General features: G+C 43.6%; 3 protein-coding genes across 5 annotated transcripts in view; 1 reads left to right on the forward strand and 2 right to left on the reverse strand.

Annotated features, from left to right (window-relative positions):
* The window catches only part of stradb (STE20 related adaptor beta), a 123,764-nt gene that overhangs the window by 48,516 nt on the left and 54,821 nt on the right, over positions 1 to 20,427 (reverse strand). The gene's annotated exons all lie outside the window — the stretch shown is intronic.
* Positions 1 to 20,427, forward strand: part of cckbra (cholecystokinin B receptor a) — a 37,099-nt gene that overhangs the window by 7,692 nt on the left and 8,980 nt on the right. For all 3 annotated transcript variants that reach the window (XM_076723893.1, XM_076723892.1, XM_076723891.1), the window contains 2 exons: positions 7,374 to 7,622; positions 15,482 to 15,743. In XM_076723893.1, the coding sequence (XP_076580008.1) occupies positions 7,374 to 7,622; positions 15,482 to 15,743 (511 nt within the window). The remainder of the gene's footprint in view (positions 1 to 7,373; positions 7,623 to 15,481; positions 15,744 to 20,427) is intronic.
* gpr137c (G protein-coupled receptor 137c) overlaps positions 1 to 20,427 on the reverse strand; it is a 152,839-nt gene that overhangs the window by 5,202 nt on the left and 127,210 nt on the right. The window lies entirely within an intron of this gene.

Genomic DNA, 20,427 nt, shown 5'->3' on the forward strand with positions numbered 1-20,427 from the left:
GTCCATATACACGCTTAGAAATCATAGAAAGAAAGATGTTCTTTAGAAATCCGGAACTTGCTTGAGAAGCATCAGTATCAAATTAGTCATGTGACAGCTGGCTGTACATCCATGGGTATATTGCAAACAGGAGCTGCTAATGGCTAATCCGGCAAACTTTTATTGGTTCCAGTTTGCCAAATTGCCAAACGATCACTCTGTGCTTTGGAACGGGTCTTGACATGTTAAAAGTGGAAACGCTGCCTGTTTTCTTCCACCTCTTGTGATCAGCCGTTGCTGCATCAACTGAAGCAGCAGCTGTAAAACTCCCACAAGCGCCAAAAAAAAATGAAACAACACCCGACACACATCACATTATCGTAGTCACCGGAGAGCAGTTCAGCCCAGACAGGGCCCCGCTCATGTGGAACAACATCTGCAGCTGCACCTTGGCTCGGCTTGGGCGCTCTCCGCCCCCCCGCTGATTCAAAGTGACACTTTGCTGAGCTCACCCCGTCCTTTTGAGTGCATGTGAAATAAGTTATCATGAAGTGGATCTCATAAGCATTAAATGAACTGAGGGGCCAACCAGTCGCCCTCAGCTATTGGTAAAAAAGACTTACTGCAGAGGGCTCAGGAGTTTTTCTAATAGCTAACCAATTTCTGTGATGGTGTACTGCGGAAATAATTAGCATCTCTTTTGGGTAAGTTGATGTAGACTGTCATAACATGATCATGGTAATCAGAACAAATAATTGGAAACACGGAGTGCACAAACTATTTGAAGCGTCCTCCTGCCTGATAATGAGCTGCTGTCTATTGTGCACAATACCAGAGTGTTAAAAAAAGGAGAAGGAGAAGAGATTATACCCTCTGAATGCATTTATCTCATCAGTCCACTCCCTGCAAACAGCACATGGATCACAGATCGTGACAGCACAAATATAGACCCCATCAAGCATGTGCAGCACTCTCTCAACCATGCAATAGGTGTATTGAGCTGCAATGTCACGACAGTCCTGAGAAAGTCCAATCAGTAATTGCGCTGCATTGTGTTCCCTCTGGAATCGCCGGTGCCTCTCTGCGGGCTTTGTTTACATCGTGATTCATGGAAATCGAGTTGCAAACACCTCGGCTGAATGTTTAATTAGTTAAGGCAATCCCTTCAGATGCAGCTCCTCTAATCCTGTAGCTACCAAGCGTTGGTTCCAACGAGGCTGAACTGAAGTGAATGAGGAAACTCCCATTTTTCCGAATGATGAAGCGCACGTGTGGTCACATGATCAAATAGCGACTTGACATTAGATAACATCATCATAGTTTTGCCTTTTCGACGGCATCTATAGCACATGGAACCATATTGACATAATGTGAGTTCTTCTTTGAGCGCAGGTGTATTTCAGAGGTTGGACTCTTGAATCACCTGCCTCCCCTCCACCCCGTGGTCAGTGGATGTCCTCTCTGCACTGTCTACCCATCAGAGTCTATTACACTGAGCGATGTGGCTGTCTCAGATCCACAAAACAAGCAAGTGAGGAAACTTAACAGGAAGAGGGAGATTGAAAAGTTTCAAAAGAATATGTTGACATTAAGTACACTTAATGTCCAGCAGTTGCTTTCAGGCACAGTCTTGACTGTTGATCACCTGCCTATTAAAGCATGTCTTTAAGAAGAGACTGGACCTAGTGAGAGTTGACAAAAATGCTGGATTTGGACATTCATTGAAAGTAATGCCAGGCTTTGCAGAATCGTGACTTGGGTTGCACAAATCTCTTAATTAAAACTCCTCAGTTGTTCTTAATGCAACATGCAGTCATTATTCTTGGGCACTGAGGCATCTCCACACATCATACCATAGTATTTGGTATGCACACTTGCTGGGAACATGAGCTCCAAGGTTGCAGCCAGCATGAACATTGGCAGGCAGTTGGTGTATTCAGAGACGGCAGAATGGACAGGGATTTACTGAATTTGTCACCCTCAGGAGAGGCTGCAGTGCGCTGACTCTGCCTCCGTTTCACTGCTAAATGCTTTACTTAAAATAGACATGAGCTCACACCTACGGTGCATGTGCTATCTGCCATCAAGCTGATTGTCCCATTCTGCCAGCATTCATGATGAAGAGTACTGGTTACCTGTCTCATTGTTCGTTTCTTTACATGCTTTCTTCGAATATGTCAGTGAATGTGTTCACGTGGCAGAGAAAGGAGGCCTCTGAAGCCAACATACATGTCTGACAAGGCCTCATGGGTAATTGAATATGTGCTGAGCTCTCTCCAGCTTACAAAAAATCCAAGTAAGTGTAGGATCAATATTATTCACTCATGGGATGGCAGGGTGGGAACTAATTGAGTGTAATTGTGCTGACGGTAACAGTAACTTGCCTCATTACAGTGATAAAATGCCATACAGAGATCAGCTTCTGCACAGTGAGCACTATCCTAAATTGCTGTCAAAAGATTTGTTTTGCACCACTTCGTTAAGACCCAGTAAAGCAGTGTGTAACTTAAAAGGCCTATAGGGTGACATGTTAAATCAAAGGTACCTGTATATGGTGACAAACCGTAGCACAGGTGACATATGCAATGAGCCAGATTCATGTTTGTGTCTCATCCAGTAGAATCCGAATGTGTCAAAAACCTACTGGAATTTCTTGTAAAGCCCACAGATGCAGTTTTATCTTTCAAGAAAAGTCTAAAAGGGATCCACATATCTGCCAAAAGGTGAGATCAGTCCTCTGCAGTTGGACTTGAGGAAGAGGTTAAAAGCGAGCTGTCGTGATCCCAATCTTTTGATTGAATCTGTAAGGATGCCAGACATGCGATAAACTCTCTGGACTCACAGCTGCAGTTTGAAAAGAGGCAGCATCTGATTAGCTGTGGCAACCAGCGAAAGAATGATAGGAATTAAAGGCAGTTATTTAGTGCTCCGTGATGTAAGCTAGTGACTTATTGGCAGCGCGCATACAAATTGGGCATTCGAAGCAGCCGTCCACACGGAGGAAACATTCATAGCAAGTGTGTTTGTAGTGGTTTATTCACAATTTGGAGTGTTTACTAGTTCAGACTCCAAAACACAACCATTCATGGTTATAAGCAAACAAATGTTTATATGTAATAACCAGCAGGTCCTTGTGCTTGGAAAGCCTTTCAGAGAAAAATGAATCAGTTTCAAAACACAGCGCGGCCTGACTTCAATTCAGCCAATTTCTTCATGTGCTGTGTGGAAGATGAACACCATAGAAGGCAAATTACAGCAAAGGGCACAGGAGTTCATTATTGTTAGCTGAAGTCACAGAGGTTTGTTTTTGTTCACCTTCCTGCCAAAAGCATCCAATCAGTGGGGATAAAAATGGTTTGAACAATGTCAGTGTCAGCGAAGCAATAAAAAAAAAATGCAATAAATAGAGAGCAAATCATCTTATCCTCGTTTTGACCATTTCTCACCTGTCACCGGGAGAAGATGTGGTCCTTTATTGGGGGAAACACTCCAGAAAAGTCAATCAATGATACATTTCCTGATCCCTTGATGATTCCTCGTGTCTCCTCTTTCCATTAACTGCTAATATACTGTACACCACTGATTGGACAACACCAGCAATTTGAAGACGTCGCCTCCAGCTCTGTCAGTTTGTGATGGCTGTGTTTCACAGACTGAACGCTCGCTCGGTGTGTTGATTGAATATTGCTCATGATAAGCGTTCAATCAATTTATTTGCAAACAGATGAATCAATGGTGAAGAAACGTTGTCGGCTGCAGCCCGTTTTTCGTGTTGCACAGTGAAGGCGTGACTTTCGTTCTTGCTTGAAAAGTACTTGAGAAAAGGGAATTATTTGCTGACTCCCACAAGTTCAGGACTCATTTCCTGACTCATGTCTACTGCTTCACAGGTTCATGTCCAAAGGCCTTTCTGCTCACTTGTAATTAGGAGTAACATCAGATTTAGATGGAGCTTCATTTTGAACATTTCATCATCTAACAGGGGCTGGGTTTGAAATACAGCCTCATGGCGTGGTTTTGATTAAAAGGATTGCTCAGAACTGTGCCATTCTTTTTTTTTTCCATTTCACTCGTGTCACCTCTAAAATTATTGCTGCTCGTTATTAATGATCTTTATTAGAAATCATTCACGTGTCAGAATGAGATCCAGCTCCATCAATGCATAAAACTCCACATTCCTCGGCTTTCAAATGACTTACTGTCCCTGTGAAGTCGTGCTAATCCTCTCTGAAAGATAAGGCAAACTAAAGTGATGAAACTTGAATGATCCTCGCGGGGAAACATAATGCAGTTTGCTTAGCGGCAGTCAACAGGATACACAGTAAAGGTTAGATAAAGAGACGCAACCCTAGGTTAAGCTTCAGTCCTCTCTCAGAACCGGCTCATGGCTAAAATGTTCCACATCAGCAACTCCTGCTCCATACGAGCGTCTCAGTGTGATGCATTCAAAGATGCCCGTGGATTTGAACACAGCTGTCATGCTTGAGGGAGTCAATGAAGCCAAAGTGAATTGTCCTGCAGTCGCTGGGCACAGGGGAGCCAACATACCGCTGGTGCTCAGTGAAGAGATAATTAAATTTTTCCCTGGCTGGATTGCACAAAATCTAACACAACAGAAGCTGCTGAGCCAGTGGGGGCTTATTGTTTGTGAAGGGTGTCTCATAAGTTAGTGCTGATCATGCATACCTGACATAATGCCGCCGTGTCTCTTGTCAAACCTGCACTGCCAATTTACCTGCCAGTGACTGAAACAGGGTTATGTTGCTTATACTGTTTCAACTTGACCGTGGTGTCAGTCTTCAGCTGATGAAACGGCTTACAAAGCCATCAGAGGATTTTCTTATCAAAAGAATAATTCATATTTGGAGTGCAGCTGGGCCTCTCGGGTGGCAGCGGTGATTAACATGCACCCTGCAGTGTCCTGGGTTCAAATCCACACCTCGTCTGTTTTTATCTTTGCGGTCTAGCTCCTCCGCCGATTGCCCGATAAATGCACAAATTTGATTTGATATTGATATTTCAAATAAACGTGTTTTGTCTTTCGAAAGGACCCCTACCAATAAAAAACCTTTTATTGAACAATGCACTTTAATCAACATTACGTCAGTGTGCTGCATGGCTACTACTTAGCTTAGCATAAAGACTCCCACTTCTAAAGCTCTTATATTTAACACATGTTGTTCCACAGTCTCAGTCCCAGTACAGTTTAGTTTACAAAATACATTATGTTATTGTATTCAAAACAAAAACCAAGCTTGTGTCAAGATCATTAAATCAAATTAGCAATCATTTCAGTATTGTGTTGTACAGTGAGAAAACAGGGATGTCCTCTTTGAAATACTGTGATTCAAGATCCAAGTCATGCCTCTGTGTGGGAGCACAAAATGAATTTCAGAAAATAAAATGACACAGCCCACATTACATCATCAGCACACTATTTCTTTGGTTCGCGACTCACTGTGGCACAAAAACACATTTTTAAGCCAATCTAAAAACTACCTGAACATACAGCACAGTGTGTCCTGCTTCCAGTCCTCATGACGAGCGTGCGTGCGTGCACCCTCGAGGTGATGTGTGGCGCCCTGTCTGCAGGCTCTGCTGCAGACCTTTAGACTCGTCCCATGTCGCTGTCTTTAATCAGAGGACTCAGTCAGCGCAGCACATGGCCTGCCCCGACCCTGTCCGGTTAGATGCTCTCATTCTCAAACAGACGCGCTGTGACAGGCCGGTGTGAGTGAAGAGAGCATCCCAGAAACCCTCTGGCTGGGCCGTCCTGCTCTCGCTGATGCTCAGCTCTGTGGCCGAGCTGAAGGAAGGAAACTGTTTCATTCTTAGTTTTATCTGTCAGGTCCCACAAAGTAAATGTTCCTTTATTTCTATGCAGGAGTGGGTTTAGAAACTGTTTAATTGGGGAGATGGGGCCCTCGTGTAAGGGGGACATTCGTGAAATGTGTTACGGTTCCTGGCGATGATAAACTGCACATTAATAATAGTTACATAGTCTATGTGTCAGTCAGATAAATAGCTGCTTTTGGTAACTTTATAACTAATGGGCCCCTGGATCCTCCACACCTCCTACATAAGAGCAGACGCATTTGTGTCTGTTTGTGGTCATTTTGCACATTTTTTTGCAACGTTAATTTACAAGTTGTCTAAACAAAACGTACCCAATGTGACGTTAGTAGCTTTGTTCCCTGTGCCTGTGATGCATGATCCATCCACCTTGCCAAGAAAGTTGGTTCTTCCTCTCTTGCTGATTGGAGCAGGATGGCTGATCCACTCATTTTTGCCCTTTGCTCATTTGTTGCCACTGCTGCTAACGTTAACACTGCTAATTTGCTATCACCTGTGGGCTCAGAGACAAGTCTGTTGTGGCTCTCGTGCTTTTCTTCACCTTATTTCCCAGCCACCCTTTCTCATCCTAATGTGATAATATTGCAAGACACTCACACATACACACAGACGGCACTCCTGCAGGAGGGACACCAGGGGTGCCCAACCAGATTAAACGGGGATCCATGCCACTGCCTCGTCCTGCCCCTGTTTCTTTGATTTGTATTTCCGGTATTTAATAGATTAAATGGAATTTAATGGATTAAATGGATTGAATATAAACAGAGGTGCCAGCTGAGGGAAAGATGTCAATGATGCGAATAATAGGAACTGTGTAATTTTGAGCTTGTATTCCCAGGTTTCCACCTGGCACCGTCTGATGATGTTGTTTGTCTCAGGCTTTTTCTGTCAGTGTCATTATTTCAATTAACATTTGGCTCACGGGGCAAGCAAGGAAATATTGACACAAGTACAATTTAAAAATGTTGATTATGCAAAGTTATTCTGTCTTGTAATAGACTTTGGTGTGTGTGCCTGGAGTCTTATTTCCCAGGTGAAAAACAGATTAACAGTCTGTTCTCTTCGTGTATTGATGTTCTGTGTGTGTATGTTTTTTTTTAATTTTTTTAATTTTTGGGCTTTTTTATTCATTAAAAAATGTAATCACTCATATTCTTATTTTATTATTTCTGGTCTCCTTTAATACGTGGGTTGCTGGAATGATTAGAAGCGCTGCTGTTTTGTCCATCGGCGAGTTCATTTAGTGCATCAATCAGTCTTCGCCTCCTTCAGGTTCCTCGTTCTGATTTACTGCTGTTCCCAGTAACATTAAATGTTTGGTTGTCTCTCATGACTCCAAGAAAAGTACCTACATGAGCGCACGGAGAGGTTTTAATGAAAGAAGTTGATATATGACATGACAGATGACAATCATTCAGTGTGGCCCATTAATTCAAAGCTGTGTAATTCACTTGTGCAAATGGGTTTCCTTCCTTTAATTGATCAGCTGAACTATGCAAAAACAGATCTTATAAATGGCGTCCTCTGTCTTTCTCTGTCAGAGATGGACTCGCTGCGCATCCTGCTCTACTCACTCATCTTCCTGGTCAGCGTCTTCGGCAACCTGCTGATCATCGTGGTCCTGATGCTGAACAAGCGCATGCGGACGGTCACCAACTCCTTCCTGCTGTCGCTGGCGGTCAGCGACCTCATGATGGCCATCTTCTGCATGCCCTTCACCCTCATCCCCAATATCTTGGAGGACTTCATCTTCGGAGGCGCCATGTGCAAGACCGTCACCTACTTTATGGGTGAGGGTGAATTAATTTCAAACACAGCACATTCAAACAGCTCAGTTTCCTCTGTATTTGAAAGAAGAGATGGACTGGTTTGGAGATTAGTTTCAAAGCTGAGCAGTGACTCATAAATCTCTCCAGCTGGCAGATTAATCATGGAGGGCATTGCACAGATCAATAAAATCATTGTGTATTTGGGGGCAGTAAAAATCTTACATATTGCACGAATATTGAGTCAGTTATCTGAGCAGTCACAAAGCTCATCCGTGCTAAAGATCACCTTGGCTCTGGTTTAGTCCACATTATTTGAATTCTAACCAATGCATTTACTGTTGTCTTCACTTAACTTGCCGTCTCCCCTGAAAGTGGGAATATGTTATGCTGCTCGGCTAAGCTATTATGAGCAAGCTATGGGGTTCGCTGGACCACTTCCTGTCATAAACAAGTGCAAACCCATTCTTCACTTTGATAATATATGCATCGTCTACTATGTTGAGCTCGCTATGTTTCTAGCTGGCAATACCGACGAGAGGTTAAGTGACAAAGGTGGCGATAGAAAATAAAACAAATAGAAATGTTTCACTGGTGCAAATGTTGCATTTGGGAGACAGCTTCCATGTAATGTTTAAATTAAATACTAATTCGAGATGCATGAAATAGGCCTTTTCTTTCCGAAATCATGAACAACAAGCTCCAGTCACACTAAACAGGGCTGACGCGAACACGGGAGGGATCAGATTTATCGTATAATTTCATGCTGGTCATTCAGTGACTAGCTTAATGGGTTTTTTTTTTTTCGTTCAAACCTAGAAATCTGTCCTTTTCTCGCAGCTGGCAGCCGATCAGGAAATGTGCCCCAGCTTAAGAATCCTGCCTGGAAATTGCTCCATATCTAACAAGAGCCTGTCTTTCAGAGAGGCTTTTCCCCGGGCTTCATTTTGCCTGTCAGAAGGTAACCATTGCGCTGAAAGTGCTCGAACAGTCACACGTCTTCAGGAGTGTGACTTAGCAATGAGCTGGCTCCCATCAGGCCAGAGTCAAGGTGCCACGTGAGGCCTGAGTCAGACGAGATCTGCCGCGGTCCTTCTCCGTCTTTGCTTCACTTTGAGCTTTGAATGCTTGAGAAGAGATATTGAATGGTGAAGTCCACAATCCTATTATTGTCTCAGAAATGCAATGCACCATCTGTGAGAACAGGCTTACCGAATCTCCTTTTCATTTACTGGGTTCTCTGAGCTGTGATAAGGAGGAGGAGGAGGAGGGCAGGAGGGCCAGCTGCTGTGAACTTTAATTACAACACTTTTTGTCACTGCTTTGTCTTATGCTTCGCATTTCAGTCAAGGTAAAGGCTCCAGAGTAGATAAACTGATATTGAATGATGAATCACTGAGCCATATGAATACTGACTGTGAATAATGACCAGGATGTCCTCTGCTGTGAATGGGATAGTTGTTCCGTACTCAGCTACCGAAAAACTGCCGTAACATTTTATTTTCTCTGCACAGCAGATTCACTGATGCACTTTTTCTTGCTGTCAGCAAATGAAATTGCAGTGGATGATGTACGCCATTGATAGCTTCCTCCACTTTTGACTCCCTTAAAGGTCAGCTCTGCCAAAGTTCAACAAAGTTAAAGCTGATGCAAAAACTTGAAGCTGATTTGCTTCATATGACTGAAAGCCATTGAAATTGATTTTGCCATGAAATTTTTCTGCTTTAAATGCGGCCCCACCACCGTCCTACAACATATAATAGAGTCATAACAGAGATGAAAGACTTTTTCTTTTTCTGCATCGGCTTCCATTGCCCTGCATTTATGTCCTATCTTCCATCCTATCAGAGAGCTGAATATTATTAGTTCTACCATTAAAAAACAGTGCGTGTTTAATTTGTCGTGCTTGTGACTCATCAGAAGTGTTTCTTGTAGGCATATGACTTCCAAATGCTGCACATGGGTGCCTGGACCATCGCTCCACCAATGAGTAATTCAGAAGAAAAGATGTCTCGTGCTGCCCACAGACGGGACACAGGGACGGGAGTCATTGTACTTCTTGACATGAAAATTGTCCAGTTGGATGATTTGCAGCAAAACACTATCAATCTGCTTAACGACAAATAAAATCCCACATCAATCAAACCTCCCCAATTGTCTGATCTGAGCCTCCCACGAGTGAGGACCTCTGTCAGCCAAAGCCAATCAATGCACAGGATCATTGTCACTGTCCTCACCCATTGATTCTGTGGCAATCCTGCTCGGGAAATTCATCTGCCCTTTGCAAGCTCCTCTGTTAGCACACGAACATGAGACATATAATAAACCATCCATCCTTCCATTCACCCGTTCGCCCGCGCAGCCCGTAGCTCGATAATCATGTGAATCATAGCCCCTGTGCTCTTTCGCTGGCAGTTATGAGATTGATGTCGTCATTTTCGGCCTGTGTGCATTTGTATACGTGTGCAGTCTTCAATCACATTTCTGTATCCGTGTTTGTGTTTTTGTTGCTGGTCATGTGATGCAATTACCAACCAACTTACCAGCACAGTCTGTCAGTGCAACTCCACCACCCCCCAGCCGCACCCACCCCCCGGAGGTACAGCTTGCATAATGTATTCGAATTTGGGTTTTTGCGGCTTCCAGCAGACTTTTACAGAACTGGCTGCATCTGGCAACAGTAATTCAATTTGGAAAGTTTTTAATGCCTTTAGGCTTCTTCAGGACTGCGTTGAAGAAAACACTCTGAGAATGAGGAGCGGAGTGTAAATCTCCTCTCCCAGGCTGAGGTGCGCTGAGAGACCCTCAACTCCAAACTTCACAGATTCGCTCGAAAGCCAGTTATCAAGCAGCCTGCTGCGTGTTCGCCCGACACCGGTTTAATGAACAAGAAAAAAGGATTAGAGCTTCTTTTTTATCCGAAGAAGAGAAGATACGGCGCGGGGGGGATATTTGTGAGCTCTTAGTTGGTTAGTCGGGTGGTAATTAGTTTGGCAGCACCTTGTCCAGAATCTCCTCAGTTTTACCAAGTGTCAGAGAGTGAAGCTTTGACCAGCTCGACTGTCTGAAAACTCAACTTGAATGAGTTGTGCAGCAATAACTGAGGCACGCGAGGCGTACATATATCATGGGAAATGTACGCTTTAATTTTCTCTTTATTGTCGGCACAGAAAATGTAGCCACATCAGCAGCAGGGATATTGGGGAGCTATTTTATTTCTCTGTATTTAAATATCACATGTAAAATGAAAGAGGTGTGTGGGTTTCATTAGCTGTGAAGTATTTTATCTGCAGCTTTTAATTTCAAACCTACAATTCATATGAAGGAGAACCTGCGGCTGACGTCTTAATGCACAATTGCTTTTGCTGCAGTGTGTGTTTAAGTGTGTTGCACGACATCAAGATTTCCTGTTTTGTTTCTCTCCGTTAGAGCCCAAACAAATAGGTCGAGCAGCACCGCTGATCTGGTCCCAGATCAGTGTTGTCTTCCCATGCAGTAATAAAACAGATGGCCAAGTGGACTGAACTGTTGAAGGGGTTGATGAATTCGGGCCTGGTGCTCCTGGACAAGAATCTGATCCCTCAGACAGGAATCACATCAGTCTGATCTGAATGGCTTTGAGCTGCAACTGTGTCATCAGTTGAGATCACCGTAGTATCAGTGCTATGCATCACCTGGAAGTGCACTTCCTTTCAACATGAATGTACACAACCACCCAGCGATCAGTCTTCATAAGCGGAGCGTTCGAGAACATCACTCATTTGAAAAGCGGTGGCACTATTTCACGCAGGCTTCATCCTCTAATGGGGCTCTGTAGGCTGAGCCACTCATCAGCATATATCCATGCACTGAAAGATTGCACTTAAATATGTGTTCAGCCAAATACAATGAGCTAAATCTGCCTTTTGGTGGTCGGCCTGATAAGAATTCAATATAGCCCGACTGCTCATGCAGTTTTTATGCTGGTGGTGAAGATGAATGTACCATTCTTTCATTGTTGTTCCTAAAACATGCCTCACTGCTAAAGATGACTGCACCTTCCTTGAATTCATTTTTTAAATCTCTTCGTGAAGTAAATGCATGTAGGATGTCAGTGAGTAACGTGTTAATCAGTGAGCTTTGGACTAGACAGGCCAGCTGTTTCCCCCCCTGCTTCCATCCTTTATGCTAAGCTAAGCTAGCTGTCTCATGGCTGTAGCTTTGTATTTACTGCAGAGAGATGAGAGTTCTGTTCATGTCAAATTTTATTCTATGAAAAAGCCTTGAATAGTGTTTCTTTTTGAATACCTATCTCCCTTTTACCTTCTGTTGTTTTTACTGCTCCCAAACAATGCACTTTATCTTTTAATCCTGCTGTGTGTTTGTGTGTGTGTGTGTGTGTGTGTGTGTTCGCTTTGTAAAAGCACTGTATAAATAACGCTCCATCCTTTTCTTCCTTTACTCATTACTTTTATTGTTCGCTTTGATTATTCCTCCTCTTTGCCAAGCTCGCCAGACGAAAGAAAAAGACCGAAATTCCCACCTCTCTGTGTTCCTCATTTCCACAATCATTGAAAACCAGCGCTGTGGCTGGGCATGACCGCCGTCAAGCATCAACAAAGAAACCCCCCCCCCGTGTGTGATACGGTCTTTCTCTGTGTCTGTGCTTAGCACTTGAAAGAAAAGTGTGGGCGTGAGAGACTTGTGCAAGACTCTTTACAGTGCCGGTGTACTGTTAAGATATGCATGTGTTGACTGTGCCACCCACCTCCTTCTGCTTAGCCAGAGCTGGAGGTGGTTATTCTAGTTGACCGGAAGTTTCTGCTGTCAGTCTGGACTGAGTCACTGGATGAGGTTGGGCCTCCAGACAGCAACAGCTCTTTGACAAAAAACAGCTATAAGTCTTTGTTCTATGATGACAGGTGGAGCCTGCTAGCCAGTCAATGTGATCTTCCTTCCCTGTCTGAGCACAAAAACATACCATTTAAAGCCCAAAGTCTGACACTGTGGTATATAGTGGATATACGGTTGTCTTGATTTATGTGCAACATGACCAAAGTTTATATCGAAGAGCCTATATTATGTTATCCAGCTGCAGCTTCACTGTCCAGTGGGCTGAGGCCAACGTCTGGCTTTATGATAGGGCAAGCAAGCCGCCGAATGCTAATCCAAGTTGCACAGCGTGTCCAAAGGAAATTGATTCCTTTATTTTGGCCATTTCTTTTTCATATGAAGCTGTATCATTGCCTTCAGGGCATGTCTGTCAACTGAACTTTGATACAGCAGTAAAATTACTGGTTTTTGTCAGTGGAGTCTGGTGGCTTTGAGGAGACCAATTTAATGGCCGCGTGAAAAAGGATCTTACTCTTGAATAAAAAGGTCCATCTCTGTAGATCCGGGATCCTTTCCATAACATTGCCAGACACAGTCACAATCTGAGCCTGTCAGTGGCAAAAACCTTTTGGTGGACGTACTTCAACAGGCGCAGTTGCCCGCAAGGATAATGTGCAGCCATTTCAGCCTATTTCACGTCTGTTGGGACAATCTACTATAATAATTCCGATACCAATGTAAAACTACGGTCCAGGTAAAAAATACTAGAATTAGCCATACATGGTGTTTCTCCTGACTCTCCCGACTCTCCCTCAAGTATTACAACATTATTCCAACATTGCCCCAGCAGAGGGAAAAGTTCCCTTTGATTTGAAAGCCATAAAACCAACTAACAGAAAGGGACTAACCCAAAAAGCATAATTTGGCCTCTTCAATATTTCTATTCTTTGCCTTCCTTTTATCTGATAGATAATTGTGGTCTAAGTTTATTTTGGGGGCATGTGAACAGGAAGTATAATGCTGCTGTGGATTTTATTCTGTGGGCTACCACTTGAACCCTGTTTTTTATTCTATGTTTGTGAACATTCTTTGCCAAACTGGCATCATTAGTGACTGCAGTTAACCCACTGAGACACACAGACAGCTTTCATTGGATTACTTTGGTACTGAAGATAACTTGGGGTGGAAACTGTGAATTTCACGAAATTGAAAAATTCGTCTGTGTGTTCAGATTTGAGTTCTTACTCCAAGAAGGATGCAAATTTGATACCAAGATAGAAAAGTGGGCCAAATCAGGGGACCAGACTACAATAGCTAACTTCCTGTTTTTAGAACATGACATATAACTCTCATCTAGTGCAGTATCTTTGCATCATGGTGTGCCTCACTGTATGAAAACCCCCATGTTCCGTGAAATGTCAGCGAACACGGAGCTGGAGTTACAACATGTAACTATCTTTCTCCATCCGAGTGCGTCACGGGCACAGTGGCTCGGTTTGATGTAGTATCCTGTCTGGCTTCATGTCAGCGTAGCAGCAATCAAAAAAATTGCCTTTCTCGCAAAGAGCTGAACTGCTTTTAATAATGCACGGCAGAGTCTCGCTGACTGCTCACAGAGCATAAAAGGCATTCAGATGTCTTTTCTGACAATTATGTTCTCTTTGTTCTGGAGTATCTATACAAGTCAGCTCCTTTGTTCTGTTAGCACAGGACTAAGATAAAGCCGTCGTCTTGCTTCTGTCAGACTTCACATCAAATCCGCCGAAAAATATCCACACAGTTCTCTTTCTTCTCCGGGTAACATTCCACACATTTTTAAATTTTGCACTTACCAATATCTATATTAGTTTATGATAACAGTGCACCGGAGAAAATAACAAAGACCCTATCATTGGTTTGCAGGTGAAAGCATGAGCCTTTGGTGATCCCGGAGAGAATCAATTGTTCTCAACCAGGCCACAGAGCAGTCCACTACTCAAACACTTAATATGGTTCCTGTAGATTGAATTGCACCATGCTCATAGGAGTATGCATAATGACTTCCTCCCTTGAATGATAATGCACTGCTATGGTTTAGACATGATGTGTTCTTCCGCTGTGAAGGAACAATGAATGGGGATTAATATGTGACAGCGAAACGGTGCATCGAGGTCGTTGCGTCTCGTAGCGACAGAGGATCAGTGTGGTGAAATTATTCCTAGGGGGGTCCTTTGCAGCTGCCAGTGATATGCCGGTACAGGTTTAGTAATGCCATTTGTCTCCTTCTCTAGATTATGCATATTCATGCATGCAAATGTAGCCTGGCCTTGGATTGTCTCTAAAGGAATTTAACCTGTGACAAACTCTTTACAGACAGTGTCCTTGAATAGTCACAGAGGTGCTGGCACAGGTAGCTGTTTTCAGCGAATAAACTCGAATAAGCCCACTGTACACTTCCTGCCCACCACCAAACATCTGATAGACAAAGTAAGTGACTCACTGGTGAACATAGTGGAGCATTTAGCAGCTCAGGAGCCAGATATTTCCATCGGGAGTTGGTGGACACCAAAAACAGCCAAAAGGACTGTGAATATTGGACTTGGGTGGCCACTTGCTCATATTGCTCCATCTGCTGGGTGTGTAAGTAGCTGTGCAAATAACTCTTAGCATATTGGCTGTGTCAACTTCATGAGCTGATGATATGTCAATGTTAACAACTTTTTACCAGCCGCAACCCTGTGGCTAGCTGTTTACACCTCTTGAGTCTGTGACAGATTCTGTCAATGTAATAGTGTCAGTCACGCAATGTTCAGTGTGTATGGTGCAATGGAACATGTGACATGGTGACAGGTGAACTGTACCAGATTTATCAATTCATTCAATATGCCTAACCATCCTTTCATGGTGAACTCTTAATCTGTGTTAGTATTGACATATAAGTGTGTTTTGCTGAAATATTCCCTCGTTTGATACAAGGCATGTACAGCGTCATTTGTAGTTGAGATCTTGCCTGGCATACAGCAGCTGGATGAGCTGACAAACAGCCCAGCTCTCTAAATGTTTTCTCATTGCCTGTCTTTTCTTTCCTGCAGGCATCTCTGTCAGCATCTCCACCTTCAGCCTTGTGGCCATTGCCATCGAGAGATACAGCGCCATCTGTAACCCACTGAAGTCCCGCTCTTGGCAGACCCAGTCCCACGCCTACCGTGTCATTGCTGCCACCTGGGTGGTGTCACTGTTAATCATGGTGCCATACCCAGTGTTCAGTGTCCTCAGGTCGTTCCCTAAGACCAACAGCACTGTTGGTCACATGTGCCGCCTGGACTGGCCCAGCCAGCATGCTGAGCAGACCTGGTGAGTACTGGTGGGATTACATCCTGTCATGGGCACATTCATTACTCATTTTATTATCAGGTCACTAAGGATACACAGTCATTTAATAATTCAAACTAAGTTTAGTTGATGACGATGAGCTACCTTTCTGTTTTACACGGTCTGCACAAAGTCTGTGAAAAGATTTCACGTGCGTGAGAATAATATGGTGGACATGCCTCCATAACAGGGCTGTCAATTTTACCCTCAGCAGGGATATGTGAGTAAAAGGTGAATTGAATACAAACGTCTTGGCTTTGGTTCCAACTGCGTGGACGTAGCTTCATTTAGGTTCAGTGTAATTGTGTAATTTATGCATTACCATGACGGCACAAAGCAGCTTCATTTTTATGGACACCGTCTTTCTACTGATTGATCACAGCTGGAAAAAAGGTTGCATGCTGATTTGGTCATTTTCACTTGGTACAATTTCTGGAACAGATTTGGAACTTAATACATTATGTACTATGGCCCAGCTTACCTGTGTGGCTGTGAAATGGATTGCTGCCTTCCAGTGCACTGGCTGATGGAGTGATCTGTCATATTCCAGGACTGCAGTCATTCAACTCAAACGACAGTTGGTGCTGCACTTGCAGTTTGTGTTGTGTCGAGTTGAGCCCTGTCACACCAGAAAGTGATACAACGAATTAATCCACGTCTTGAAATAGGCAGGGCCAGGGGCTTATGTCAGGACTACTTTCAGGACTAGTTGGTAAACTACTGTAGCTGGTGAGCTGATGGCTGAGATGCTAGCCACATGGGAACATGTTAGCGCCAATCAATCACAATATCTCTCAGAGCTTCTTTGATTGTACATCATTTCCATCAAATCATCGAAAAGGGGAAAAAAGACTCCAAGCTTGTGAGCTTGTTTGTTAGCTCAGTCGCTAATGAAACAGAAGGTCCACACAATTTGTCCAAAAGACACACTGACTCATGTTGCAACTCTTTCAGTTTTAAATGCTCGTGTGACTGGGCCTTTGGTGTATTTTCTCTCTGCCTACCCAGCAGGAAACATGAGAGGGATAAAGAGTACAGCTAATGATGGAGCAAGGGCTAATAAATTCTTGTCATTTCAGAACTTGAACCCAAGGGCTGAAGCCATAAAGGTGCCTACAGAGGAGGTGTCTGAAAAATGAATGAAATCATTAAGTGAGAGACTGTATCTTAGGCAGAAAAAGGTGACCAGGCAGCTCCCGTTGAGGCGTAATTGGCGACTGTATGAAATGGATCAGTTTTCTGGCATAACAGGGGTTCGGCCTTAAGATAGAGGAGCTCAGACAGAAAGTAGAGACGAGATCATTAGACAGAGATACTGCAGATAACGTGTCTGCCCTCGGTTTCAATGAGGACCACCTTGCCGTCATTTTAAATGTACATGATTGTTTCTCTGCTCCTGACTGAAAATCGAAAAGGATGGAAGAGGAAAGCTTCTGAAAAATTCCTGGAGAGTAAGCTCCAGGTGGAAAGCCATCCATCCATCAACACGCCCCCGAGGACCAATAAATGCTGCTTTGTTGTTAAAAAGCATCCCAAGTCGATGGATGCGCACTTAAGGACCAGATATGTTAAAGCATCTTGGGATGTACTGCTCAGGGATTTTTCACAGATCTGTCCATAAACAACCTGGATTCCTGCAGAATGGCGCAATTATAATGAAGAAGAAGCTGAGCGAGGTAAAGCCTTGTACGTCTCTCCACTTGACGGGCTTTTGTGGCGGAACACTCTGAAGAATTCTCTTTTCTCTGACTGTCTTATCAAACCGTAAAGCTTCTCTGGGAAAGACGAGGCTGTGGGAGAGCAGTTAATTAGTCTGCTCGGTGAGAGGGAGGAGGAAGAAAGTCTGGGCTCACATGTCAAAAGTCCAGATGTGTCACGGAGTACGAGGCCCTTTCAAGTTTTAATTCACGGTTTTATCTTCACCCATCATGACCGTCTTTTAAATTACACCGTGGTTAGGGGTTCAAACTTAAACTGAGAGGACAGAACACCTTTTCTGTCTCACTGTGTGAGAATGGCTCATTTTCTTTTCACCTAATGAAGCAGTGCGCTGCGGCATCCATTTTTAGACGGAAACCACAGTCCGAGATGATGAATCGACGCCGAAGAGTCAGAAAGTGGTTAATGAACCCATTGTGTCAAGTCAAAGACAAACTTAATGATTTTTGATTTTTATTATTATTCTCATGCATTGACTGGAGTTTTACATTAAGAAGAAACTGCAAAGGTGTTCTGGAGGGATGAATAATCTGAATAATACTCTGATGCAAATCAACCCACTGGATACAGCAGACATTTTGATATTTTGGCTGATGAATGTCCGGCCTATGTTTTATTTTCCAATATATAATTCTGTTGACATTATAAAGCTCACAGTGGACACTTCATCTCCAATTGGCCTGCATTAGTAAAATATTTAATATATATTTAACAGGATAGATCCCAGATCTGGAGGCTGTGGCTCGCTCAGTATAGCTCCTTCCTTCACTTTCAAATGTCAGCGTGTGAATCATTACAGATTTTAACATTATGTCCTTGGTTTATCTGGGTGCAACTGCCCACAGTCACGGTCATAGTCAGGATCTAGGGCGAAGTGGCACAATTAACAAAATTGAGGTCAAGCAAAAAATGTAACCAACGTTTTTAGATGTCGTTTTATGAAAAAAAAAATGACTGCATTGCATTTCTAAATAATGAGATTTTGTACCTGAAAATATTGCAGAGAAGGCGGCAGCTCTTTTTGAGCCCTGCCGATCCTCCTCTCAAATGAGCTCCAGCAAGAATATAGCCTGTACGCGGCGAAATCCAGGCCAAAAGAGTCCGAAAGACGCCGGCTGCTGCTCGTTAAGTTCGTTGAACTGAGCACACGGTAAATATTAAGGCACCTCAGGGGAATGTATCGACATTTTTATCAGCTCTTCTCATCTCTCATGTAAGAAGACGAAGCGGAGAAGCAGATTTTTACTTTATGAAGAAAGGCAACCTGAGGCTGTAAAGCGAGGGGTGATCTAAAGAGGGTTTTGAAAAGAGGCAGGATCCTTGTTCTGGATATGATGTTTTTGCTTGGAACAAATGCAACTGCCTGCTTATTTATGTCACCGTGTGTCGCAAAAGCATAACCAGCTATGATAACAAGCATCAGCCCTCCACAGCGTCCCACAACAGAGTCTGTCTGCAAACTCTCAGCAACAGGTGTACAGCACAGAGTCAGCAGTCAGGTTATTTAATAATAAAACGCACCCCTCTAGCTGATGTTGCCCTAGGCAACAGCCTCGTCGACTGTGAATAGAAAAGCCCCTGCAGTTGAGTTAAAGCTCTCAGGTTTGTCGTCAGGTTGCAGAATAAGACCGCGAGTGTGCGGCCACCCCATCGCGGCTCTGTGAGGCTGTGTTGTTAGCACTAGCATGGCGGTACGCTCACAGTTAGCATGCTGACATGTGGATGTTAAGCAGGTTTAATGTTCACCATCTTAGTTTAGCATGTTGGCGTGCTAATATTTGCTAATCAGCAGGAAACACAAAGTTTAGTTGAGCTCACTAAACCAAGTATAACAAGTCTTCCTGAGGAGGACATGAATGACTGTATGAATGCATAATTTGTCTTATAGTCTGTCCAATAGCTGCAAAGATCTGCCATGGCTGAAAACTCAAGCAGGAAGAAATCAAATCTCCACAAAGGAAAGCAGTGATCCAATTTCCATGTCTTTCTCTGACAGGCGGAGTTTATCTGCGGCCATGTTTGAAGTGCAGAAATCATTTTCTTTGCTGATGAATATAAAGCAAACACACCTTTCATGATTGATAGTCGTGTAGCTTTCAGATGACGTGGGAGCAGTCGAAGGAGGGAGCCTCATATGAATATTTAGCATTTTTTTCACGTGTCCCTCTGTCTCAGCTCCATCCGGGCTTCCCCCTTGGGGCAGAACAAGCACAGATATCCACCAGCACCTTTTTTTCTGTTGTTTTGGTGTGTTCCCGCACTCCTACATGTTCGCTTCCTGACAGCTTTTGTCGGACAGATTTTCCACAGCATCAAACAGCCTTGATGAGAGGCTTTGACTGAAGCCTCTTTTTTTAATGTGAAGTGAAAGAGAGAGAGGCTGTGCCGAGTTCAGAGGGGTGCCCAGGAAGACATTAGAATATGAGCGAATGAATGAAACCCGGTCTCTTCCTCTCTGCTGCCGCTTTCATGTGCTGACTGATGTGCACCGCAGACATCGGTGGCTGAGTGGAGCGTTCTCTGATTGCGACGAATCAAAAGGGAGATGAGGCTACAGATGGCAAAGATTTATTACCATCAAAGTGACATCTGTACACTTTCTTTCATTCATGGGCTTTTTCATTCATGGCATCCTCTTTCTAGTTTCCTCTTTTTTCTCTTTGCCTCCTCCTTTCCCCATCATTCTCCCTTCAGTTCACCTCATTTCAGGTGAAGGTATTATTGATTTGAGTCACTGATAGAGTCTCTACTTTTGTAGTCCCAGGTGGTTTCTGATGTCATTGTACTTTACGGCGTGTTCAAAGAAAGCTGTGTTGAAGCTGTCATATAGAATATATGCAGGCTGGTATCTACAGTCCGACACAGAAGCTCTGAGCCCTTTGAATTTTGTACATGTTCAAAAATTCCTCTCCGTCAGTGTTTTGTTCAGTGTTCTCGTCCCTTTTCT

The sequence above is a fragment of the Chaetodon auriga genome, chromosome 23, assembly GCF_051107435.1.
Source record: "Chaetodon auriga isolate fChaAug3 chromosome 23, fChaAug3.hap1, whole genome shotgun sequence".
Lineage (NCBI taxonomy): Eukaryota > Metazoa > Chordata > Actinopteri > Chaetodontiformes > Chaetodontidae > Chaetodon > Chaetodon auriga.